We start from the raw sequence: 26,986 nt of genomic DNA, 5'->3' as shown, positions 1-26,986 counted from the left end.
TATAGAGGAAACAGAGTTTGGGGTGAATTAAAGTAATTTCCAATTGATTAATTAATCACTAATACAAGATCTTTGACGCCTTTCTTCAAATTGGATTGATAGAAACCTGTGAAGCTGGAAGTCTTTGCTATGCCTTCTCTATCCCAACCAGGACTGGGATGAGAAAACTTATTAAAATCTTCCATCAGCAGAACTCTAAAAGGTGACTTGTTAAAAACGCTGCTTTTTTTAATATATTGAAGAGATTCTTCTTTTTGAAAGAAGTAGTAATAAAAGTTTTTGCTGTGTCCAAGGATCCTTTCATTTTTGTCCACTTCATTTTTATTTAGAAGGAATTGCGTATTATTTACAGCAAAAGTCTGGAGTATTTTGACTAGCAAAGTCTTAAATAAACATATTTAATGCCAGTAGCTGACAAAATGGTAAGCTGAAATGAGGCTGTCTGCAGGCACATGTCTTGGAGAGAGCTCTGGTCACTTTTGTTGTAGGCTACTGTTCTCAACTACATGAAGACATTTTATTATCTTAAAATGAGTTTGAAAGCCTGTGGCTGGTTGTATTTTTAGACTTCCAGTCATCCTGAATGCTCCTCTCTGTTTTTGGATTTGAAGCCAAAGGAAATTTCCCATCATGCTTTGTAGGAGAGGAGGCCTTTGGGTGTCGGGATCATTTGCCATGCCCAGAAGTGCCTGCAGTTGTCATTAACATTCTTGTGTCCGCAGGCTCTGTTGGCAACTACAGCTGAAACCAACCTGTGCCTTGAATATTCCATTGCTTGCAGCAAAGTTGATGTTTCCTGCAAGCAAATGCTGGAGCAACTTAAATCCTTAGTCATTCCTTAATCAAAGCTTAAACTTTGTTAGAATTCCCTCTTGTTATTCATTAGCTTATCTATATTGACTGTTTCTTTAGGAAACCTTAAAAGCAGTGAGTTAATTATTTGCCAGGGAGCATTTTAAATAATGTATAAGCTGTGCTTCCTTTGCTAACAGAGCAATATTAATTGTTTTAGTACATACTTATTTCTATTTCACTGTAGCTTCTTTAAAACTGAATGTCATCTTGTGCTGCTTCAGGGATGTGGGGATTTCACGACCGAGACCTTGTTTTACGTAAAGCACTCTATACTATGATGAGAAGTGGAGCTGAAAGGGAAGCACTGAAAAGAAGATGGAGATGGCAACAGACCCAGCAGAATAAGGAGGTCTGTATGGCCTAAAGACAGTCTTGTTTATATCATTTATGGTCAAAAGCATTCTTCTGAATTTTGATATGCAAGTTTGAATTGCTGTCAAATTCCTTGTGCTTCCATTTTGCATGGAGAAGGAGATGCTTTGATTTTGCAAATGTGCCTATTGCTTTGTGGGCATAAATGCGCATAGTTTTGTGCCTACAAAGGTCTAAAATGAGTTGGGCTTCACAATTAAATGTATAATTTAGCTATCACAAGCATTATAAAATAAGGGGATAAAATCCACAAAAAAAAGAAAATACCCTTTGGGAACGATTCCCCGGGATGGTGTATTAGGATTCTTAGAGCTGTGACCAAATATTGAAGGGGTGTTTCTTAACTAAAACCATCTGTAAATTTAGTTTGACTGAAGCTGTACTTCAGCATGTATTAATTTCTGAAGATACCTGTGCCTAAACAGTGGCTAAAAAGCCCATTTCAAGAGTAATCCTGAATGCAGTCAAGAAAATGTGCTTAAACGTTTGTGACTTACTTGTAACCTGCTATTTGCTGGCAGCAGTCAGTGAGAATACAGCTGAGCTGTGACTGATTCAGCTGCTTTAGGCTACCTGAAAACACAGGGGCGCTGAAGCACACTTAAACCCTTTCTGCTCTTGAACAGAGTGACAAAGCGTCGCATGCCTGCCAAGAAGGGCAGTCGTAGTAATTCCATATCCTGGGGAAGAAAGCAGCCTTCCAGAAATGGGCAGTAAAGCTAACCGTGCTTGCAAGGAATTCACAGGGGTCTGAATAACTGGAACTCCAACAGCAGAACACTGTTAGCGGCAGAGCCGTGTCTAGAAATGTAATCCTGTATGCAATTAGTGGTTTAGATCTTGTTTAAATAAGCTAATATTCTTCCCTTGAATAGAAACGTTGAATGGTCTAAGATAGTAAACCATATCATTTATGAAGCTCAAAATAAATTAGTCATAAACACGACTACAGAACTCTGCTTACGTTTGTAGCAGCATAATCGTAAAAGGTATTTCATTCTCTCCCATAGTCAGGTTTAGTGTATACAGAAGAAGAGTGGGAACGGGAGTGGAATGAACTGCTTAAACTGGCATCAAGTGAGCCTCGTACACATTTCAGCAAAAATGGAGGCACTGGTGGTGGGTAAGTTTAGAGCATGGTAAAATTGTTTAGTTTTTGTTCTCAGTAGGAAAACAGTACAGTAGAAATGAATGAAACAGTTTGCAAGGCTATCAAAGTGCATTTTCAGCTGGTTGCGATTTTCTTTTGATGGTAGAGTATAATTATCTAAACATCTCATTATAAGATTTAGGATTTTGATAAACTTGTACAGATACCTTACTGACTTGAGGTTACTTTGCATCCAAGAGTCTGGATTTCTTAAATCCTGCTTTCTTGGTTTCTGGAAGAAGTATGTTGGCAGTAGCATTTAGCTTCACGGAGATTTAGTGCTTTGTCTTACTGAAGATATGTAGCTTTTCATTTGAGGAAGGCTTAGCAGAAATACAGCTGCTACTCAGATACTTCCACTAAAACATGGAATGACAGAACAACATCCATCCTCTAATAGCATTTTAGAAGAAAGTAATTTGCGCCCAGACTTCTTCTTTTCTGTGTTTTAGCACAGCTTTAATAAATTTTAATTTTCCTTTTAACCCCGTGATGTTAAGAAAAGGTAATCCTGGTAATTCTACTGATGCAGGAGGACATGGTTTAGAAAACTCCTAGCCACAATGTGCCTCATTTTCTTCTGTTTTGAGACTAAAAATAATAGAGTGGCTTTCATTTTACTGTCTACTTTGTTTTTTGTGTCTGTAGATAGTTTCCCATTGATATGCTTTAGCCTTCTAATCCAGTTCAATTCACATTGCTGTTAAATTTGGCCATTCACCCCTGATTTTCTCAGGCCTTCTTCTCTCTATTCCATCCTGTATGATTCACGTACCTTGTAGTTTCAGTATCTACCAGTCAGAGATATCCTTATGTGTTGCTTTTGCCAGTCAATCAACCATCTTTACCTTTAGTTCCCAGATGCAGGAACTATTACCATTACATGAAGAACTAATTTAAATTGGTTTTTTGTGTTCTCATCATGGCCTGCATTTATCTTTTTGCAGATCAAAATAGAGTAAGGATAAATAGACAACAGTGAATTTTTCCTTTAAAATGGTAAAAGAGGAATCAGGCAAGAAACGTCTGAATAGGTATTTCTCGTTACAATCGTTCCAAAGACAAAATGAATGTGACAGAATGAATTATTTTCTCAGTTTAATGTACCCATGTTCAAAATAGAGCCCTGGAGAATGAAAAGGAATATCAAAATAGTATATTTGAGACGGGGTATAACACGTTCTCTAGTTAGGTACTGAGTTAGGTGCTCTATTAAGAAAGCTTGCAAATTAGTCTTTGAATTGTAGATGAGACATTCTCCTTTGGTGTCAGAATTAGCTAAAGCATCACAAGTCGTATCTGCTTCAAACAACGTCAGTGACAAGCCCCAGTCTGGAATTATGCTCCCTCATTCACCTGCAAGGTCCTTTTAGTTATTTTTTGGAGGAAACTCCATGCAAAGGAGATCAGCGATTGTCGCCGAGTCTCCAAAGGTTTCTTCTTTGAAAGCACTCTTGTTCTTGAGGCTTGGAAGTAGGGAAAAAGAAAAAAGATAAAGGGAATACAGAAGAAGCTGGTTCTGAAGTTCTTGTTTCCAGCGTGTAAAACCCTTCAAGCACTAAAGCAGAGCAAACTTAATTAACTGTGAAGCAGACTCTCGTTTTGAAACAGATTTGCACATCTTTCTGTAAATGTAAAAAATACATTTCAGATTAAAGTCATTGGCTCATTAATCTCCATTTACAAGCAAAACCGGGGGTACTGGATTGAAGCAACTGCTTTGAAAAAAGGAACATGTCTTGTACCCTCTGTTTTTGTTAAGAACCGCGCCATTGCAGTCCTGCTAAAGAGAAAATTCCAACCCATTCCTTCATTTTGCAGCCTATTGCCAGTCAGAGATTTCAAAGCCTGTTCTAGTGCTAGATTGAATATCACTGTTATTCACTTCCTGCAAACCTAGCTGAGCTGGAAGCTCGATGTCATACTGTGTCGTGGTGTGAGCTAAGGCAGAGAATGAAAGTGGGCGGTATTCTTATTTATTAACAGTGTTAATTGTCGCCTTCTAGCCAGCCGTCTCATCTGCTGTTGGCGCTGTCTTCTTAATAAAGTCAAGTGATTTTAAAATATGGAAGAAGGGAGGGAGTATTGCCATAATCTTCCCATGTGTTGTTAGATTTTTATTTAAGGCAGAAAACCTGCAAATTTGTACAGGAAGTTCCTCTTGAATCTCTTGAGGTTTCAGACGTGGTTAGGTATTCAGTGTATTTTGATGCACAATTCTTCATACAAAAGTTCTGCATCCATCAAAGACGTTGTTTAAAACTATTTTTATTTGATCTCATTGTCTGTCTCTGGAGTGCTGTTCCTTTTTAATCGTTCAGTGTGTGCAGCAGTTACAGGGTACAGATAGAGAAAGGATCACTGTAACAGTATATCTTTCCCTTATTAGCTGAAGTTTCTTGTGGCCAACAAATCTTTTCATCTGGCATATTTTGAGTTGATGTAAATTGTACTTAAGCCAAATGCAGCCTGTAAACAATCAGATTGCTGTGGTGATGGAAACATGCTAGTTCAGCCATCCCTTCAGACCTGAAAGCAGTGGCTATCCTGCAGATCCTAGAACAGAAACAAAATTCAAGGCAAAGGGGGGATTAGAATTATGTCTAGTACATGCATAGGAACTGGGATTTTCCTTATTTAACAAGTTTTTTGTTGAATTCAAGGTATTTCCTATTTGACAGATGGCTGCGTCTCACGTGCCGCAGATGATGTTTTACACAAAAGCATTCATTCCACGCAATTAAATACAAAATAACATTCAGTGCTGTGTCTTCCAGAGTCGACAATTCAGAAGATCCAGTGTATGAAAGCTTAGAAGAGTTCCATGTTTTTGTCTTAGCCCATATTTTGAGAAGACCTATTGTCGTAGTAGCAGACACAATGTTACGAGACTCGGGGGGGGAAGGTAAGAGTTTTTAATTAGAAATGTGTGCATTTGTGTAAATTGAATCAGTCGTAAACTACAACAAACAAAAGACACAGCTGTGATATATATCTGAGAGCTTATGGGATAGCTGCTGTCAAAAAAAACAGCAAACAAGATTGATACACAATCCATTTCTATTAGATACAGTAGAACCTTCAAAGAAAAGGTCTGTCGTAAAAACGGGGGAGGGGGTTGGGTATATTTTTTCCTTCTGTTCGTTTTGGCAATGTTTCTGCAGTAAAGATTCATATTTTCACAGCAACAGGAAAGAAAATTGGTCAGAAGGGAACACATTGAGAGAGTTTTCCTGCCCAAACTTGCTGTTTCCCATAATTATGTATAAACAAGTGTAGACTCTTTCAAAGGAAAGAACTTTGCCCTTACAGATGGAGCATCCCATTCAAATTCTACTTGTAGATTTTTTAAAATCTTTCCTTATGGTTATCATCTATATAAACGTATACACATTTATACACAGGTGATGTGTGTGATGCTGTGCGCGTGGATTATAAACGTGTTTGCAGTGTTTCTTCTACAAATCTGTTAATGCAAAGCATGAGCAGAGCATTTTACCAAAAGAACTGATGCTGTATTTACTGATGATGATTAGAAAATGTCCTTCTACCTAGAAGTATTGCAGGGAGGTAAAAATCTGCGTATGTGTGAGAGTCATCAAGATTTTATTATAAGCCCTTAATATCTTTACTAGTAAACAGAGCAAGGAAAATACATGTTAGAGCAGAATGTTTTCATTATTGTCCTTAGGGTGTTTCCTGATATTTTTATAAATGAAATTTGACCTCTTATTATGACTGTTTTCCGCATTGATTATTCCACTTTAGGCTGCTCCCCTGGAGCTCTGCAGATCTTGTAGCACAATTGTTAGCTTACAGTAGAACCAACATTATTGTCTACTCCTTGACATAGTTTAAAGGAAAGGCCTCGTTTTTCTTTGCAGCGTTTGCACCTATACCATTTGGAGGAATTTATTTGCCGCTTGAAGTTCTGCCGAACAGATGCCATTGCTCACCCCTCGTGCTTGCCTATGACCAGGCCCATTTCTCTGCACTTGTTTCCATGGAACAAAAAGATCAACAGAGAGAACAAGGTATGTTATAAGCACAGCAGCTTGAGGGTATTTATTGAATACGATGCACAAAGTACTTTCTTCTACCTATAGGTGTATTTATCTATCAGAAAGGAAGCAATATCCAGTAAATGGTATTTCTGCGTTCTGAGCGGTCTGATCACAAGACTGGGAGCCAAGAACTCTCAGTCCCAATCCTTGTGCTGTCATTGTCTGGCTCTTGAACCTTTTCCGTCAGTTCCATATATGTAAGTTGGGACAATCCTGGTTACCTGCTGTGCTTCTGGGTTCTTGAAGGCCTTTGTTAATTTGGGTTATTAAGGTTTTTAGAAGATGAAGTGTGAGTCAGATTATTATTGAAAACTCATGCAGCGGAAAAATCTCCCTGCACTTTTCTCATATGAAAACATTTAGTTGAAATATCATCTTACTGTCTTCTGTTTTACTTCAGAACAGTGACAATAAAGTCCAAGCAGATATTTCTGTGTGAGGTCTGAGCTTCCTTGATATGGGATTGGGAGTGACAAGACCTTCAGGACTGGTTTTGTTCCTGCAGCAGCAGCCTAGGAGCTAGCTATAACTGCCCTCATTTGGAAGCTGTGAGATCACCTCCTATCTGTCTTTGCCTCTTTTGTGGGGAAGGGAGACGAGTTTTGCCAAAAATGTGGTGAGGCTTTAGAACAACTCAGTGGACTTTTGCTGTTAAGTATAAATCCTCCTTTTTTTTTTTCCTGATGACACTGCAGATGTGTTTTAAATCCCTTATGAAGGCGTATACCTGTAAAGTAAACATGGAATGTGTGCTGGTTGTTGAGATCTCCTGAGTGAATTTCGTTTAGTCCTTCCTAGAGAGCGGGTTAGAGACAAGCAAATATCCTTCATTTGATTCCCTAATCCTCTGTGCATTTCATCTGATTTTGGAGGTATTAGGCATTTTCTATGCTTATGAGAACAGTGGGCATGCTGCAGCTGTGCAAGGTAGAGAGAGATTTTGAACGACAAAAAATCTGAACAACAGATTTTATTGTAGACATCCTAATGCAAGAATTTGACATCTAGTTAAGTTGTCCTTCTCAGAAAGAGTGAGTCCTTCTTGGAAGTTTTCACATGAGGTTGTGTGAGAGGAGAAATACTCTGCAAAGGGTTGCATGCGGTATTGGCAAACTTTGTGTTGGTGAAGGGGAGACTGAATTGTAAAGCAGTAATGGAAAAGAGGTTGATCTGTGTGTTGGATATTCGATGGGAAAATCAATCCAGTTCAGCTGTTCAGCCTTGAATGGCACGTAGCTATTTCAGGGGTTTGTAGGTAGGTGCTTGGCAATAGGTCTGGCCTTTACATTGTGTTCTGGGACGTTGCAGCTGCCTTCGAGCCCTCAATCTGTAGAAGAGTGGCCCTTAGGAAAATGCTTTTCACGTAAGAACCATTTCCGAAGTAGTACACCGAGATGTGATGTGAAACACCTTGTGAGAGATGGATGTCTGCAAAGCAAATTCATACCATTTTAATGCGATAATGTAATATGAATGGAGATAGAGTTTTGGGGAGCCTTTTTAAGGATACTGTTTGACTGTTGGTGGTTGTTGATGATACACCACAGCCAGGACTGTAGTGTCAGCAAGCTGTTCATTTAGTAGCTCCTACATACATGTCTCTGTTACAAATTTTAGACTAGTCTTCTTGTAGAACATGCCTCTGCATCTTTGGTCTTGATCCATTTTAGGTCTGAGTTCTGTTGGTGGCAAAACAAGACAATGTCTGGAGTAGGCAAAATTCACTTCTTCCTTTCTCACATTTGGGACTGGAATAATATAAGCAGACTGACAGCAAGCTCATTTATTTCAGGCAGGTCTGTCTGCCTTCATACAATACTTCATTATCACGGTTCTTCAAAGAGCCTATATGCGTAAATAATTTGATTGAATACGCAAGACTTAACTATCTTTGCAATAATTTTGCAGATAGGGCAACTGCTGCCCACCAAACTTATTGTGGCATCCTTTAAAGGACAGAATTGACAGAAGGCAGTGAGGGTAACTACTGTTCAGCTGCTCTGCCTCTCAGTGTGTGTTGTTCAGTGATACAACTTGGTGCCACCTACTGAATTATTTAGAATATTACAAGCCATATATTCCTGTTAATCACACACTGCAAGATCTTGGGTTTGATAACAAGGTCACATATTTCATTTCTCCCACAAGTGCTAGCAGTAGTATTAAATAACTGTCTTGTAGTTAGAAATTGTCCTTCTGTAGGATTTTCCTACTTCTGTAGTCACACAGGAGAGGTGCTGGCAGAGGAAAAGATGCCAAGTATGCAGCACAGCATCACTAATGTTAAATACTGACTTTGTTCGTGTCCAAGTTCATTCAGGTTAAAGACAAGGGCCGTTGAATCAAAATAGTATTTGTTTTGTACGATCCAGTTTTACGTTTTCCTGCAGGGCCTTCAATACACAGGCTTCAATTCTGTGGCGCAGCAGAGAGCGCTTGGCATTAAGTCTGGGATGAAGGGAATGCTGTAGCTTTCAGCTGCCAAGCTGGTTGCTGTTAGAGACTGCAGCAGTCTAACAGCTAACACAGCATCGCTATTGTTCTTCGGATGCTGTGGCAGGAAATAGACTGGCACAAGGATGCTCTAATAATGCCTATTTTTTGTACCGTGTCAGGATAGAGATGTTGGCAGCTTTGGCACAGAGGAAGGCAGAGCCACAATTGTTAGGAGTCGGAAAACAATGGCACAGGTGCCACACTACATGGCCAGATTTTGAACTATCAGAATGTAGCTGAGAGCTTAGAGATACCGCTTCTTCTCTGATAGCCAAGCCGTTCATAATTATAGTTGTAGTGTTTATACTCTAACCATATAATCAGATGTCGGGAGCAGCATCTGAAGCTGCCTGAACTACTGCACATGCTTACATCCATCCGTGAGCTGCTGAGAAGCTGCCTCGTGGAGGAGACGCCGTGTCCTGTACGTGTGGTCAAATAAATGCTGATGTGGGCGCCTCAAGTTCTGCTTTGGCACGTAGTGATCAGATACTCGGCGTGCAGGGACGGTTCTCGCTGCCCGTGAGGCTGCTTCGCTGAGCTTGGAGCTCGACGCGCTCCCGTGCTGTGTCAGCCAGTCAGCAGTGAAATGGCTGCCCACTAGCAGTTTGCAGTAACGAGCAGGAGAGGTGTCACAGCGGGTTCAACAGCAACAAGCCAGGATCCCTGTCAGCATTTTATTTTACTGGTATTATCCAAAGTAGTTAGTGTTCTTTATAGAAGACTAATAATGATGCAAGGCGTGAAGATGAGTCCTGGGAAACACTGACTTCACGGCACAAAAGGCAATACACCCAGCTGAGGAATGATATGAAAGTCCTCACTGCATATCTTAAAGCTGCTGTGGACAAAGTAGCTGCTGTTACTTTTGACATATCTCATCTGTTGACATTAGGACTTGCAGACCGTGTTTCAAATAGCGTGGTTTCAGCTAAAGAGCATCCAAACCCAAGAGTAACCAAACGACTGCGCCAAAGTTGCAAACTCTGATGTGGTTGGACATCAGATGTTACGATCTGTTGGGTTTGCTTTAGAAACAAATGGGATGGATCTGCTTGCAGCCCTAACATTAAAATACTTTTCTGTCAGGAATGTGGGGAAGTCCTAGCAGGAACCCCGGCTATCAAGCACAATTCCCTGAGAGAGAGGAGATCTCTCGCAGTGAAGACAGAATTTTAAAACTCTTGTTACTTTAGCAGATACTTTTTGCAGGAAGATGGTAGTGCTTCATACCTCAGGCTGTTCCGTTAACAAATTTCGGTGTGAAGGTGGAGACAGTACATGTTACAACGTGTACGTTAGTTAAGGCCATAGTCGCATGCTATAGAAAATCATCTCTAAGCTTTATTTTGTACTTAGATACTAAGACTTTAATAAAATCAAGTATCACTAAACATTTTAACTACATTTTCCATATCAGTAGAAAAAAACACCTTTGAAAAGGATTCTTTTAAAATTTGTTTATGAAAGTGATTATTCATTGAACTCTCTGAAAACTAGTTTCCAGCTCCACTTTGAAAACAAACTCAAATTTACTTTTCGAGGTGTACATCCCAAAGAGTCGGATTAAAGTGACAGTTCCTTGGTCCTGGCTTCCCAGTATCACCTGCTTCAGGATCACACTCCCAGTTCTCTACCAGGCTGTAGCTGTCAAGGTCAGGTACACCCAGAAGTGGAAGCTTCTAATGCTGCTTTTTTTTTTTTAAGCTGCCTTCTTCCTTTAAATGGTTGATCTGTGGCATTGCAAGGTCAATTGTCAATCCCATCAGTACCTGCCAGTAATTCAGTTAATTGGCAGAGCATGTGTTTTCCTTGGGAAGCACTATCGGTTAATTATATTCTCAGTTATTGCAGTCCCTTTGTTGCAATAATTTCAGTGAATCCAGCAGGATAAGCCCTCATATTACTCAATGAGTGCTAAGAAGTGTACACACAAGTGTACATTTCTTATGTCCTTGTGCTTCAGGAGTTTGATTACAGGTGTTTTGAACTGTAGAGTTAGACTGTCTGCTACTTATTCACATTGAGTTTCTTTAAAGAGAGAAATTCTCTTACAATCTTAATTTCTATGCTTGCTTCTTACAGTGGTAACTGCAACTGATTCATCTCCAGCTGATTAATCCCCAGTGTTCTATCTGCATTTAAGATGAGAAAAATATTTCAAGCATTACCTACTGTACCCAGTAGGGGGAAACGTTTCCATGAAGCTTGTAGAGCTTTGACCTTGCTATTTCCAGCCTGCTAAGATGTAGAGATGTGTATATTTTCTGTAGTCTGAACCAAATACTGACCGCACTGTGTTAATCTAAAGTACAGAGTAAATTTCCTGCATTCTGCGAGGTGAGGAGCATTGGTTGACCAAAAATGTTGTACCTTTGTTTTGACAACATCTGTTTTCTGAACTGCAGAAACGATTATAAACAGAATAAAGCCAATAAGTGCAATCAGTTTTCAGTAATTCAGTGCCATGATGTTTGGATGACTTCTCCAAGTTCCTTTGCCCCTTGGCTTTGCTGGAATGAATACCCCGGCAAAGTCCTTGAGGGTTCTAGAACAGAAAATTAAATTTCTTGATTGGTTGTCAAAGCAGCAGCAGTGACCTGTGTCACGCTGAGTATCCCATCAGCCCCTCAATGGCTTTTACTTCTTTTTCCTAATGAATTGGAAGCAAATTGCCGGCTTTAATTAAAGCTGACAGTGTTTTTCACCAGTTTCTTGCTGGTGATGAATGATAGACACCATGTAAAATCAGAGTGCGGTCCCTGCATGCTGAGTATAAAGCAGAGTCATTTAGAAATGTGTCAGAAGGCAGAGCGGCAGCAGCACGGGGAAAGGACAGAAGAGCCAAACCAGCTCAAGAGTAGTGCCAGGGAATAACAGCAGTAATGGTTTTCTCACTGTACTCAAGACAGGCCTCAGACTGACCTCTTGATCCATTTATATGTCGATCTACGCTCCTTAATTATGTGAAGTCACAGTTTGAGTCCAAAATCTCTGTAACTGCATTTTTGCTTTGTTTCTTAATCCTGTTATGAACATATTTTTGTTTCTTTCACAGTGGAAAACAAAAAGATAAAAAAACTGGAAAATAATTAGCATGTACGTGCATCTGTGTGAGAGACAGGCAGGAATATTTTGGCTTTTTATTGCTTTCTGCTATTCTAATGGCTCTGTCTCCAGGAAATGTTTATTGTGCATGACAAAATGGCAGCGTTATTCTCTCCAGGAGCAATCAGTGTATTAACCTCTCCCTCCCCTCATCTATTGCACAAGCATCAAATTAGGGCAATGGAGCCTGGTATAAATCATTTGTGGTGCTCTGGATTAGACAGTTCTGCACTGCACTCAGATTCTGCTCTTCTTTTTCAGCCGGTTATACTGCTTTTCCCAACTAAATCATTTTCCTGTCATTTTTGTTCCCTCCACCCCAATCCTTGTTTTCTCTCTACTTCAGCGGTGATCCCCCTGACGGACTCTGAACACAAGTTACTGCCTTTGCACTTTGCGGTTGATCCTGGGAAGGACTGGGAGTGGGGAAAAGATGACAATGATAACACCAGACTGGCCAAGTAAGACCTTTCTGTAACTTTATTGTTAAGCAGTAAAATGTCTTGAGCCACACGTGATTGAAGAATTGGGAGAACGGCCAACAGAGAGCGCTTTGTTCATGTTCTCTGCTTACATGGGAGAAGACATGGGTGGGTCTCCAGCTGATAGTCACCACTCAGGCTGCTGTCTGTGTTGAGAAGTATTGCTTTTTTCCTTTTTTATTATTTTTGACTGTTTGTTCCCTTCTTTTTTCATCCTTAGTTTGATTCTGTCTCTTGAGGCAAAGCTTAATCTTCTGCACAGCTATATGAATGTAACATGGATACGCATACCCTCTGAGACACGGGTAAGGTAAACTTCTTCCTTGGTCTCTAAACACGATGAGAGATACAAAGCACGACAGGGTGTTGTGCAGGGTGAGCTGCCTGGAAACGCCTGAGTGTCCTAGCAGCAGGAACAAGTCACTCGTGGTTCATGGTCGTTGCCTTCAGGCTTATAGATTTTTCTAGTTATTTGTTTTAATAGCACCACTGCTTGTATATCTTTGTAACTCATGCCCTATTCTGAAATGTATTTTTGAGCTTAATCTTTCTGTCACTAATTTCAATCGAATGTGTAGTTCAGAGGAACCTTAAAATAGACCTTTTCTCACCATTGTTTCCTCAGAACTTTGGCTGGCTCTCCCGATGCCACTGTTAGGTCACCAATCCCAAGTCCTTCTTTCTGAGGATACATTTGCACCCCTGGACGGCTCCCAGTTCAGAGAGGCTGAAAAAAGGCCACAGACTGGCGCTGAACTGGAGCCTGGTTCTTTCAGAAAGCTATTTTAGAACCATGCCCAGCTGGCACCTAGTCAGCTGCAAAATTCTCTGCAAATTACATTGAATAGATTGAGGCGTTAGTCTGGAAGCAAAAGGTTGCTAGGAGAGGATGGAGGTGGTTTAGACAGCCTACGCAGATGGGATTTGAAAGGAGGAACAGAACACAAAAGGAAAAAGTGTTTAACAAACTCAAGAGGGGAAAAATCCATTTTTCTACAGTTTCTACTGTGGTAGCTACCACATCAGAAAAAGAAGAGGCGAAATTGTCCTGCAGCTGTAAGCTGCGAGCATGAAACTTGGTGGGACCTGGGTTACCTCTCCCTGCGTCACACTTGCCACATGAGCATGGTCAGGTCACTTCAGCACTCGCTTCCTCCATTGCCAAGCAGGGATAACAGCTCTACTCCCAGCTGCGTGGTGGAGAGCTTGGGGATTCCAGAGAGACAGAGGGCCTTTAAGTACCCAAGAGCAAGAAGCAGGCATGAATTTCTGTAGTGGAAGTGTATACATCTCCAGAGCCTTCCCTCCACAACCACCCCGCCCTCAATCTTATGGATAGTGAAATGTTTCATGTTTTTCTCTAGCAGATCCTAGCTTCATAGGGCCTGACAGCAAGGCTAAGTTTTGCAGGAATAAATGAACAGAGCCACATTTTAGAGTATCCTGGGATCCTCATGACTGCATTTCCAAGGAAGATGTTTTATCACCTTACCTAAAATATAAATTGGAACTCAGACTTCTGACACCAGTTTTATCAGCGTTGTATTTCCAGTAAGAATGAAGATGCCTCATTGTATTCCTCAGTCTACTCGCTTAAGTCTAACGTTTCATGTTTCAGGCAAGATGTTTAGCTCTGGTTTAATACCACAGACCAGAACAACAAAGAAAACAGTTTAAATAAGTCAGGTTTTTAACAGAATGAATTTTGAAATATTGCTGTATACAGGTTTGTGTGCTGCACCCTCCTCTGCTTTCAGCAGAACCTCATTTCCCTTCCGTCATAATATTATTGGTTTCTTTCTGTGCTCCCTGTCTCCTCCGTGGCTGAGGGGCAGCTGTGTTCCTGCTGAGTGGCTGCTCCCTGCACGCCGGGCAGCTGCTCGGCTGGGAGGTTGTGCTGCAGCCTTTCCCTCAACAGGATCACTAACTTGGGTCTCTCAGACACTGATTTTCACAGAACCTCTGAATGACTGACCTCTCTTCTAAAAATGTGCTTGAAATGAGCCAAAAGCTGCTGTAGAAACAAGCAAGATATATAGTCAGCACGGCCAAATAACCTTTATTTTGTGAAGAACCAGTCTAAAATGTCAGTGCATAGATTTTAAAGTACATTTAACACCACTGTCAAAATCTGTGAGATTTGGGAATTGGTTTTGTTTGTTTCGGGTTTTTTTTCATAGTATTATGTATGAAACTGTTTATGCTGTACCTAATTGTAATTACTTTTCCATAGCAGGCCCCTTTGGCTCAACCAGAATCCCCTACAGCTTCAGCCGGGGAAGATGTTCAGTCTCTGGCTGACTCAATGGACTCGGACCGAGATTCCATCTGTAGTAATTCCAATGGCAATAATGGCAAAAACAGTAAAGAAAAAGAAAAGGACAAGCAGAGGAAAGAGAAGGACAAAACCAGGACGGATTCTGTTGCTAATAAAATAGGAAGCCTCAGTAAAACCCTAGGAATTAAACTGAAAAAGAATATGGGTGGTCTTGGAGGCCTGGTGCATGGCAAAATGAGCAGAGCCAATTCAGGGAACGGAAAAAACGGTGACACGGTAGAGAAAGTCAAAGAGAAGAAATCTAAGTCTCGAAAAGGGAGCAAAGAAGAATCTGGACAGTCTGCGAGCACTTCTCCATCTGAAAAGACCACTCCATCTCCCACTGACAGAGCTAGCAACTCGCCCACTGAAAAGATGAACACTAAATCCTTCTCTGACAAGCAGTCGGACCCCTGGAAGTACAGCACTGACGTGAAACTCAGCCTAAATATTTTGAGAGCTGCCATGCAGGGTGAACGAAAGTTTATTTTTGCTGGCCTTCTTTTGACCAGTCATAGGCATCAGTTCCACGAGGAGATGATAGGCTATTACCTGACCAGCGCACAGGAGCGTTTCAATGCAGAACAGGAACAGAAGAGGAAGGATGCTGAGAAAAAGGCTGCACTGAATGGGTCTTCTAGTAGGAAACTGGAGCCAGAAGCGTATTCAAAAGAAAAATTAGAATCATCTCCTCAGGACAGGGCATCACCCGTCTTGCCTCAAAGCCATACAACTCAGCTGGTTTTAAAATTTAAAGATCGCACTAGTCCCACTCCCGGGTCATTTTCTTCACCTAGTAACGGTGCTAAGAAAAGCGGCCCCATCCCGGTATCTGCCCACTATAGCCATACGCCACCTGTTCAAAGGCAAAGTGTCATCCATCTGCATGATGTCAACTCCAAGCCGTCGAGCTTCCAAGATGACACCTACAAGCCAGTGGTTGGCACCTTAAAAACCTGTGCCACCTATCCCCAACAAAACAGATCCCTGTCTTCTCAAAGCTACAGCCCAGCCCGGATATCCGGGATCCGTACGGTGAACACAGTGGAATCGCTGAGCTATGCCATGCCTACTGAACACAAGTCTCAGACGTACACAAACGGATTCAATACCGGAGATATTAGAGACTGCTTAGAATACGCTGATGAGGATGCTCCTCAGACCTGGTTGAACAGTGATAAAAATCAAGGCAGAAGCACAGTTTGCCCAATATATTCCATCCAGCAGAACCGCTGTAAGAAGGAGAACTGTTCCTTTTATGGTCGCCCTGAGACTGAAAATTACTGTTCATACTGCTACAAAGAAGAGTTAAAGCGCAGGGAGAGAGAAAGCAAGGGACACAGGCATTGAGGATTCTTCCGTGACTACTTAGTTTTACCATTTTCTTACTTACAAAGTAAACGGTGTTGAATTGCAGTAAAAGGAATCCTTAAAAAAAGAATAAAGGATTGATGAGTAAATAGTGTCTAGCTTTTCGCTTTTCTGGGGCAATGAGTTAATAATAGGATTAATTTATCATAAAAAAAATATTATTTTCCATTTTGTCAGTGTCTTTTTTACATATACTGGTAAGCTGAAGGGTTGTTTACTCCTTGTCAGTGCTGTGTATATGTTTGGTCAAAAATTTACTAATGGTGCCTGAATTTACACTGACATCACTCAGGTAGTAGAACGATAGGGGAAAGTCAGAATACCGGAGGTGTAGTAGGGTTGTATCTGCCTTGCAGACGTTTGAAATTCTATAGCTACTATGAGAGTATTTTTTCCTTAGTAAAACCTAAATTTTTCATAGCCTTTTTTTTTCAGGAGAGTAGTGATTTTGCGCACTGCACATTTTTAACATGGCAGCGTATTGCTTTACTGCTGACGTTTGTACTCAGTGTAGTCTGAAAGGGAAGGATTCTGGGAAGATGGGAGCGAAAGGTCTCAAATCGTGAGGGCTGTAGCTCTTCCTAATTTTAAGTTCTTGCAAGTTATTCCTGCATTTCCATTGAAAAAAGTAGATTTGAGCCGCTTTTATTTGTACTGAATTTCTAAATGGGTTTTATAAAAAATAAGTCATGATTTGCGGGACTTCAAGTCACAAGGAAAACCCCACGTATCATGGATTTGAGCACCTGAATATCAGTAGTATTTTCATTGCTGTTAAAGCAGAGAGAAACTTTAAAATAAACTTAAAATATAAAAATTCTATTAGATTTGCAAATTTGATGCCTGGCTAGGAAACGTAGGATCATTTTTAGAGCTGAATGAACTGCTTGTCAAACCAAAGGTATTGCATCAATTGATTCTCTTAGCCATTGCATGAATTTAATCATTTTTTATTTATTCATTTCTCAACATTATAGCGATAGTTATTGCAGAGATAACTACTTCTGAGCCTTTCTTGAACACTGTTGGCTCCACCTATTTTTGAGTCTCCTAGAGAGAGTTATGTACCTGCCAGGAGGTTCCGAGATGGCTATAAAATACCTCCAGTGTGAGTGGCAACTCCTAGCACTGATTTGCACAAGTCTGATATCCAAATATTTACGTAAGTATTTGCAATACTTCTGAAAACTAAACTTTGTTCATCGAAACGTTTCTGTAAAGCAGACACTGCAAATATTGTTGAAGTGGATGTATAATTTAGGGAAGTTTTCTTGAATGTGGCGCTTGCCATTTTTGCACCCCTCCACCATCAACTGGCATGGGGTAGTAAGAACAGGTCTGTAGTGTTGTCACGCTTGCAGGCAACGGCTCACTTACTCTCTGCCTTTTCTGTTCACAAGGAGCTCGTTTCCCACAGGCAGGTGAAGTCCTGCCTCCAGGACTGCTTCCTCTGCCACCTAAAGGTGCAGGACATGAATTCTGCCTTACTCATTATGGACTAGCGCTTTTCTGGCCTGCACAGGAAAGATTCTTCACCAAAGAGTCTTCATTTCTGATTCTTTTTTGCTGTACCCCAGTTTTTTCTCTTCATTAGCGGCACCTTTTCACTTGGGTACAGTTAATCCTAGTTACCCTTGAATCCAAGCATAAAGTAGTCTGTGAAACAAGGTACGCAGACCTGTGCTGATGTGTACTGGCTTTCAGGAAAACCATTTAAGATTTTGCTAGTGTCCCATTGGAATTTGCGGAACTGAGCACATGCTTAAAATTGACTTTGGTTTCTGCTGGTTGGGAGGTTTAAAGAATCGTTTCAAAGTAAGTCCATTAGGCACTCCTAAAAAGTCACTGTGTTTGCCACATTAGCTGTTCCGTGAATCCAGACCTGTACTTTGTATTTGTGGCCATATACTGAGCCTACACTGAATGCGACTGAATTTGCATTTACGTATGGTCTGTGTAAGGAAAGGGTAAAACTCCAGGTGAATTCTGTCCTTGAGGTAAGCGCATTCTAAACCCCTGGTCTCTGGTTGTGCACACTGGTAAGCAGTGCCCTTTCTTCAGTTAACTCTTGTGATTGCGTGTAAGTTCTTATTGCCAAAGAAATCTGTGATTGCAGATTATGCTAGAACAAGCCAGATCATCTTAAAACAAATCAAATATCATCCTTGATTGTATTTGTTGCTGAGACTGAGAAAACTGACAGGATAAAACTTCACGAAAGAAAGAATATTTAAGAATTCTTAGAGCATTAGAGCAGCATACTCTGAGAGTTGCTCCTGTGTAAAGTTGTTCTTCAGAAATACTACATTAGCAGCAGACTCCACCAGCCCATGTATTTAAGTCAGCTCTGTCCTTCCTGAGTGAGGAAAAAAGGCAACAGCACATATGTAAAAATAATCTTGCTACCACGAGGATTTGCTGTTTCCCATTTTTCAAAGGAGTTGTTTTGACTGCATGTTTTTAAAATCTAAATACTCACAAAGAGGTTTACAGCTGATTGATACTTAGAGAAATTGCTCTGTTCTAAATTATTGAATAGATTGTTCCTGTATGTTAGATTATTTTGCAAAATTAATTGGTCTTCTGAATAATAATAGGCTTGTTGGTATATGATGCCAGTCTTCAGTGTGCACAGTCATCTTAAGGCGCTCAGATATTTCCATAAATTTTTACCAGTACCAGACTGCTCATTTTAAAGTATCTGTTACATGAAATACTGACAGAACACTTTTTAGTTGTGCCTGTTCCCTCAGAATCCTTTCTTCGGTAACTTAGAATAATTTGCCTTTGCTGTTTTCTTTTAGAACTCTCCGCAAATATCCCACAATTCTTTTGTCCCTTAATATTTAATACTGAAAAGAAGTTGCAGGCCTACAAGGCCAGTTTGCCAGGTAACACCTGCCCACCTTTTCCCAGTAGCTGTCCCTTTTTCTAGATAAGTAATACTGTGATTTTTTTTTTTCCTGAGCAGTTGTCTGAAGAGGAGAGGATACTGTAGTTGGTATTGAGCAGCCCAAACATACAGAAACCATGCCTCCTCCTGAAGAAGCGGTTGTCGCGTTAGAAGAAGAGTCTAGCTGTAAGAGAAAATTTTATACCTATTCGATTTTTTTCAAAGAGAACTCCCAACTGCTCGTGAGTTGCATTCACCAGCACTGAAAAATGTTGTGTCATTTCTTAGCTAGATGAGAGTGGGAATAATCTTCCAGTGTGTTTTTCTCTTGCACTAAATGGCTGTCCTTTGACTGCTCTTTTGGTTTATTTTCCCTTGCACTGAAAGTGTATGTAGCCCACAGGCCAGTGAGTCCTTTTCTGTGCCTCATCTGCCCTCTCTACACCTTCAGAGCCCGTTAGACTCACCACGTAGTCCCAGCTATACAGAAATCAGCTTTGGTTTTGGAGGATCCTCCTCGTTTCTTCTGTTAGCTCAAGTGGCTTCAATACCCGTGCAGACTTTTGCATGTCTATGTGCTTTTTTCCTCTCTCTCTTTAATATTGATTCAACAATTATCACTGTTGTGCAGCCTGCAGCAGTACAGGCTAAATCCTGGGTAGGTTACACCTTCCCAGAATAGATCCAGAATCACCAGGAGATATTTAGATTGGATGAAGCTGGAATTTTTTAAATGTATGAATGTGCGGTTTTTCTAATTTAAAAAAAGGCTTTAACCTATTATGCAATTTTTTTACGTTGTTCATAAACTCTGATACAAAGGTCTTTTCTTAACAGAGGAGGCCTGTAATACATAATGGGTTTCGGTCACACTTTATATTAAAGTTCCATTTAAAATGCTTTATAAAGAATTAATAAACTATCGCTAGACTTTACAAGTATTTTTTCAGCCGTGCACATCAGTTGTAGCAAATGGCTAACAAGCAGCTCATTCAGAAAAGGTGGTGTAGGTTATCAATAGTAACTTCAGATATTTTGGATTTTAAAACAATTGATTAACCTTTTGTTATTATGGTTCGTTAAGCTTTATAAATGCAGTGGAAATGTAGTGTGTGACCCAGCTTTCTTTAGCAATTAGTTCCTTCTTCCTGAGTCAAAGGTAGCATTAAAGGCATCGCTGAAAGAGAAATGATGTACTTGGAAAAGTTTTGTGTTGCTTCTTTCTTAAGAAGTCTAAGTAGGCCGAGTGAAGCCTTCAGAGTTGCCTTTTGTAAAACTGCAGAACTGGTGAAGTATTTCTTGCATACAGAAAGCATTGAGGAGAGACACTGAACACGGATTTACGCCCCATTTGACTGCGGATCAGGGCAGTCCAATGAGGCAAAATCCTTGTCCATACAGGCATATTCAGGGTAATCTACTTCTCGCGTGATGGATGTGTGACTATCAAAAAATGCACAGCACAGATCTGACAAAATACTGCCCTCTAACTCCCTGGTTCTGCAAACAGTTACACTGGTGCTCAACTTCACTAATACGAATAGTCTCCCCGGCGTCAAGGAGACCGCTTATTTTCAGAAACTTAACACCACTGTTAAGTAAAAGCATAAACGTGTGTGGGATCAAGGCCTGAGCCTTTTGCCAGTGTTTGTTCCCCTCAGGTTACTCTTCCAGTGAGAGAATCGCTGAGAATTTTGCCTGAGGAGTAGAGGGGAGCCTTGGGCCTCTTTGGGCTAAATCTGCTGTCCTCCGGAATCTCTGGACAGAATCCCATTAGTAATGGGGCCTTAAATCAGGTGCTTCGTAGACACACAAAATACTTGCAACCTGGGTGTGATAGTAAAGTAGGAGCTAGTACGGGAGTAAGATCTTCATAACACCGGGAATGATTTGCACAGGTAAAAACCCATATGTCAATAGAAACCACAATAGTCTCAAATAAGCATAGGTCAAGAGAAGCAAAATAACTGATGCTGATTGTAGATGGCTTTTCAGCTTCGTGTATTTAAAGTCTCCGTCAATGTATTTGAAGAGTATTTGTTTTAGGGTATGGCAGCTTACGCAGAGGCACACCAAACAGTATATAGTGTAGAATTTAAATTATTTCAGTAACAGACACTAGCATCTATTTTAATTTGCACATTAATTTCCTGTGTATATTACTAAAATACTATATTGTTAAAAACGAGAGGAAACCAACACAGAGGTGTTTGTAAGTACATTCTGTTTGTAGACTTAAGGCTGTATTGTGTTGGAATTTTACAAGCCAAGTTTAAATTGTAATATAGAAATTATTTTTATATTATTTTCAAAATATGCTACAGAGCAATATTTTGCGCCTTTATTATAAACAGGGTTATCATTTTGGTAGGTTACCTTCAGAAATGCTGGTAGAAATTAACCGTGAAAAGAAAGCTTTGTAAATGTACTTGTTGTTTCTAACTGCTCTGTCTGTCATGCACATCTGTATTGAATGAGAGTTGAATATACAATTTTTTTTTAACTGAAAAGCTTTAAATTTTTCTTTATATATTTTGGTACAACACTATCCCTCCCTATTTAATTCCACTCTTCCTTCCAGACCCTACCAGTAGCCACTTTTATAAGCAGCTTCTGAATAAACATTCATCTGGAAAGTTTTCTTACCAAATGAAACATTTCTGCACAGATATTGATGTCTCAGAACATTCATAATAAACTCCGAATCTTTGGAGTAGGGATACTTTGCTTTTTTAAAAAAACAGCATCAGATTTATAACTCCTACAAAATGAAAATCAAGAATTAATAACCAATGTAATCATTTAGCATCTGTGGAAAGAAAAAGACTCTGGATTGAGAAATGTCATCCTCTAATTGGCAGATAACTTGTGACTTATTAGATATCAAATACACATTAGCTTCTTTTAGATTCAAGTGGTCAGATTTTATTTCTTCCTAGTTCTTTGTACTGTACATATCAGTTACTGATGAACTGTGCAAAAAAAGACTTCGCAAACTAATGATTACCTTAAATTAGAAGTCAGTATAGTTTTTAAAGTTCCATAACGTCTGCAGTTTACTTTGTTGTTTCTTTGTTTAAGAATTAGCATTAACGGACGTACTGCAACCAAAATTTTCAAATCTGGATGCCTAATGTTAAGATTCTGCATCTAGGTTTCTCCTAATAAATAGATTGGTTTTAACATGTACTGAGCATCAGTTTCTGTGGGAGCAAAAGCTTTTTCTGGGTATCAGAAAATCAAGCGAGCATTACTCGAACACATATTCAGGGCTTTTGTTTCCTAGTCTACACTTCAGTCAGTGGCATTTACATTCTATCTTTAGTGATTTTTCCTGTGTGGGCTTATTCGTGAAGTTGATTGCTTGAATATGGAGAGAGTTGCCTTGTACCAGAACACTACAGAACCTGGCCATTTAACTGTTGCGTTCTTAATGCAACTTCATTTATTCCAGTGATTTTGGGGGAAATGTAAGGCCTTTTTTTCTTGGCTATCTGTTTTGTTTGGTTGGTTTGTGGGGTTTTTTTTCCCTCTCAAGTGAATATGCTGTTGTGATTGCTGTTTTATCTCCCATTACCTGAATGCATGTACTGTACCAAGAGAATTGAAGTGGCTGATGCACGTTTGCACTGTGGAACGTACGATATGGGTAAAAGCCACCGTGTTCCAAACAGCCTTAAAATTATGACTCTCTGGGGACTGAGAGTCACTTAACTGGATGCAGCCTCTGTCCCACTTACTCGTTTAACCGTGACTGTAAAATGCTCTGGCCTGCTGTAGTCTACGTTACTGTATGCATATTCATCTGAATAACCTGTAATCTTGAAAGAAATATTATTTTAAAAAATTGTCATTCGTTGGTAAGTGTCGGTGTGTCGGGAAACCATAGTCAGATGAGGAGATAGGGGTAAAAATAGATAATGGATAATAAATGGATAATAAAAATAGATAGCGGAGTAACCATGGCACCAAACCACTAAAAACAGGGAATAGGGCTAAGATGCATTAAAAAGTATTTCCTGTCAAGTCTGGGAGTTCTGTAGCTCTTCCTGTATTCTGGGAAAACAGAAATGTTTTGCCATTCATCTCTGCATCTAATGTAGCCTCTTCTTTTGTTGCAGAGGTTTGCTGTTGGGAAGAAGGGAGAGGTAAGGGGCAAATTTTCTCCCCTTCCAGAACAAAGCAAATTCTACTCAAGTGGCAGAATATCTAAGACTGCAAAAATATATCCAATGTTAGAACTAAACGGTGCCTAACTCCTCTGTGAGAGTTGTATATTTCATTTTCATTCTGCCCCTTTCAAATGCTGTTTTTCAAAAAAAAGAGAGGGAAATTTAAAGAATAAACTTGTAAGATCATGACACAGTTCTTCCTCTGTTCACATGCAGAATCAATATAAACATGAAAACAATTTTCATGCACTTGCAGGCAAGCTGAAAAGTAAAAGCCACCTTCTTGGGTAAATCCCATGTAACTCCCTGGCTACAGAAAAGAATTAGAAGCCCTTGGGCTGATGAAGCCTGATGGATCTCAGGAGCCTGAGAGCCGTGGCCAGCCTGGCCAAAAGAGAGAAAATCTGGTCGTTCTTCCCTTTAAAACAGATACAGTTCATTCTGGCCCGTGGTGTCTGAACAGCATCTTTGCAGTAAAGATGAAGGGGAACACTGCCTTTTCATTGCCTCCAGGTTTAAGTAACACAAAGCCTCTTCCCTGTGCTTTTGGTTAAAATACGCAGGAGATGTAGCAGCAAAACCTGGCGTCTCAGGTGCAGAGGATGCCCTGCGTCTCCTCTGGGCTCGCGATCAGGTATGAACTGAAACAGCCATGTGGGCGAGGTAGAAGCGCTCTCGTCTCCTAACTTTGCAAATTGTGTGCACTTATGTTTTAATACTAACAGAAGTTAAGCAATGGTTTTCTTGTTTATTTGCTCAAGGTTCTGAGTACTGTAAATACAGTCTTTGTATAATGCACATCGTTTGTGTACAGTAGAAAAATGCTTTTCCCTCAGAGCCGCTCCAAGAGCTTTGCATGCACACTGTTCATTCACCGTGAGCCAAGGAGAACAAACAGTACTTAAGCCTAGATTAAACAATGAATGGAATTAGCCCCATGGACCTAAGGAGCTGAGTTCCCAACCATAGTGTTCCAGGCCAGTTTTGACAGTTTTGTGCAGAACTCTACCCTAATAATCCAGATTAGGTTTGTGCTCTGTCCTGGGGAGGAGCAATTAATTCTGTGTCTTTTCCAAACCCGTCGCTCCTACCCCGTTAAATTCTTGCTGCATTTGCAATGGGCCAGTCGTACCGTGATGCAGCTGCATTTCAAATCTGCATAGAACTCTTGTTTTCTTATTGGAATCCATCTAAAGCTCTATTTTGCTCCAATTTTAAGAAGTAAATTATTGTTACAAACATTTTGTAACGCCTTGAAGCTGACTGTTGTATGGCTGAAAGACTTTGTTCTCCTTGGAAGGCCTCGTTCTTCCTCATTGATTCTATGCTTCTATGATTTTTATATGGAAAAAGCAGAATGAAACACTGAAAATACCAATGCTGTTTATATGAATTTCTGCCATTCGATATACTTTATCTTTTTGGTTACACAATTCTGCGCTGTTAAAACCCAGTGCCTCTCAGATATGGTCAAATCTGGAAGGACTGTCTGAGCTACTATACGCAAAACCTTTTTGTAGCTTTACTGTTACTATTGTATCCTATGCCCTTCTCAAAAATCTTTGTACATCTTTATTTTTTGCTATTCCTAACATTTTTTCCTTTCATCTTCTACTTCCTTAGAGAGATTCTAAAGCTCTTTGTCCTTAAAGCCTGTGGTGGATTTTCCAGTCAAGAAGATTTGGCTTTGTCAGTTCAGTTTGCAAATAAATTGGCTTCTCTCCCCAAACTAGAATTACAATTACACCGAGGTCACACCCTTAGTTTATAGAAGTTCATTTACTCATTAACTGAAGGTCTCTGTTCGATTATAACCAAAACTAATGTATAAAGTTTAAAAAATCAGGACAGGTAATGTGACTCATTAATAATCTAGCAAATTCAGCATTTTTAAAGCCGCAGAAATGTACAATAAATGTATTTGTACCTGAAGTCCTTATTTCAAAGAAAGGTAGCAGTTGGTTCTCACTGGGGCTTAATTGTTAATAAGGAATCAAGCAAGTCTTGCTGATCTTTGATGGCTAAGAATTCAGCTTCTTGGTAGTCATACCATCTTTCTCATTTGTCGGAGTCTGAGTTTGAGCTGCTTCTGGTCTTCTCTACATTTAGACTAGTTTAGCGAAGATTGATTTAGGATTTCAGTAAAGAATATAAACAATATCAGACATTTGTTTAAAGCTGTAGTGACTTTTCAGGTTGCTCTGTGTTTGACCATTTTCGTGCCAAACTTCTATCCTGTATGAAAGGAGTGAGTTTATCTTTTCCCATTCTCTTCCATATTTATAATTTAAAGACACGATTGGTTGCAGTTGCTTTCATCTCAGTCAAAAAACAGTTGATCATTTTTAACCTGATGGCCATATCATGTTTAAATCCATCATTCAAAAAGAAGAAAAGCATTAATTAAAGTTCAAGGAGTTAATATTTTTTTGTTATGAAAAGCGTGAGTTCTTGAGAACCTTTTCTACATACAGTTTTTCATTCAAATTCAATTTAAATGTCATTTTTAATCTGATCCATACTTTGACAAAGATGATGTGTAGGAGCTGTTTTTAGCAGTTGGATTGTTACTTTGTAAAGTATTAAAGCACTAAACCGATTTTTGCAATAGGTAGTAAAACTTGCTTTCGTTTTGAAAAACTTCCAGTTATAACTGTCGCACTTTTTATAGCAGAACTGTATTTAATTTCTTTCTTTTATGAAAGATTATTCGAAGTAACTGATAGCTCTGTAATCTGTGTGAATTGGCTTCTCCATTGTTTGAAACTGAGAGAAGCTATAATGCCTATTCAATAAAATTAACTTATTTCTAAAGTATCCGTTTGCTTGAATTCTTGTTCGTGCTTTTTGTGTATCTCCTCAGCGGTTCGCTAGGGAAGCACAGAAGCCCAGCAAAGGACCAAGGAGCACGGGACGTGCCGCAGCCCCAGGGTGGGGATTGAGTGGTTCATCACAAGCTTTCCTTCTGCCACCATAAAGCTCACTCAGTTTCATTTTAACATTAATTGCACAAACTGGCTGGCTGATGAGCTGAGGCAGAAGTCAGAAATCAGGCCATGCCAGGCCTGTTCAGCTTTTGGGTTTATTTTATTTTATTCCTAGTTCCCAGGCTCCAAAGACACGAGACCCTTCGGTGCAAGAGGGGCAGAGCTGCCACTCCAGCCTGGGCTGCGGCTGTCGCTGTGACCCCCCTCAGGAGATCTCGGCCCGTGTCCTCAGGTGGCAGACAGGGTATTTGTCAAACAACTCTCTTTGAACTACAGTGTTTCTTTAGAGAAACCCCAGCTGCTGAAGGGAAGTCAGATTCACACATGGTAAGTTGTTCTGATAGTTAAGTAGCCTTTTAAAAAAAAACATGAATCTTTTGTTTCTCACCTGAATTTGCCTGATTGCAGTTTCTGCGTTTGGATCTGATTGAGGAGTTGCCTGTTGCCCTTTTATTGCTTGTACCCTCTGACAGGGCCGTCCCTAAACCCCCTCGGTGTCAGCCTGAGCAGATTGTGCTCTACGAGGCTGTTGCAAAGACTTATTTCCAGTTCATGGAATGTTATCTTTCTTGTGCCTGTGCTTTGAGTTTCCTCCAGGCTTTTAACATCTCCCTTGATCTGCAGATACTTGAATTAGACTGAAAGCTTTTTGTGATACACACTCCAGCTCCGACAAGGATTAATTCAGGCAGACTCTGGTGCAGGCTCTTGAGACAGTC

The 26,986-nt window shown here is 40.1% G+C and overlaps 1 protein-coding gene across 2 annotated transcripts in view; it reads left to right on the top strand.

Moving 5' to 3' along the window:
• OTUD7A (OTU deubiquitinase 7A) overlaps window positions 1-26,094 on the top strand; it is a 97,067-nt gene extending 70,973 nt beyond the window's left edge. For both annotated transcript variants that reach the window (XM_069867171.1, XM_069867172.1), the window contains exons 10-16: window positions 1,077-1,204; window positions 2,238-2,350; window positions 5,155-5,282; window positions 6,262-6,411; window positions 12,392-12,506; window positions 12,748-12,832; window positions 14,761-26,094. In XM_069867171.1, coding sequence (XP_069723272.1) covers window positions 1,077-1,204; window positions 2,238-2,350; window positions 5,155-5,282; window positions 6,262-6,411; window positions 12,392-12,506; window positions 12,748-12,832; window positions 14,761-16,194 — 2,153 coding nt within the window. In that variant the 3' untranslated portion in view covers window positions 16,195-26,094. The remainder of the gene's footprint in view (window positions 1-1,076; window positions 1,205-2,237; window positions 2,351-5,154; window positions 5,283-6,261; window positions 6,412-12,391; window positions 12,507-12,747; window positions 12,833-14,760) is intronic.
• Window positions 26,095-26,986: the final 892 nt, after the last annotated feature.

Source organism: Phaenicophaeus curvirostris, chromosome 12 (assembly GCF_032191515.1).
Source record: "Phaenicophaeus curvirostris isolate KB17595 chromosome 12, BPBGC_Pcur_1.0, whole genome shotgun sequence".
NCBI classification, from domain to species: domain Eukaryota; kingdom Metazoa; phylum Chordata; class Aves; order Cuculiformes; family Cuculidae; genus Phaenicophaeus; species Phaenicophaeus curvirostris.
Note: the sequence above shows the minus strand (reverse complement) of the source record. Positions and strands in the feature narration are given on the sequence as shown.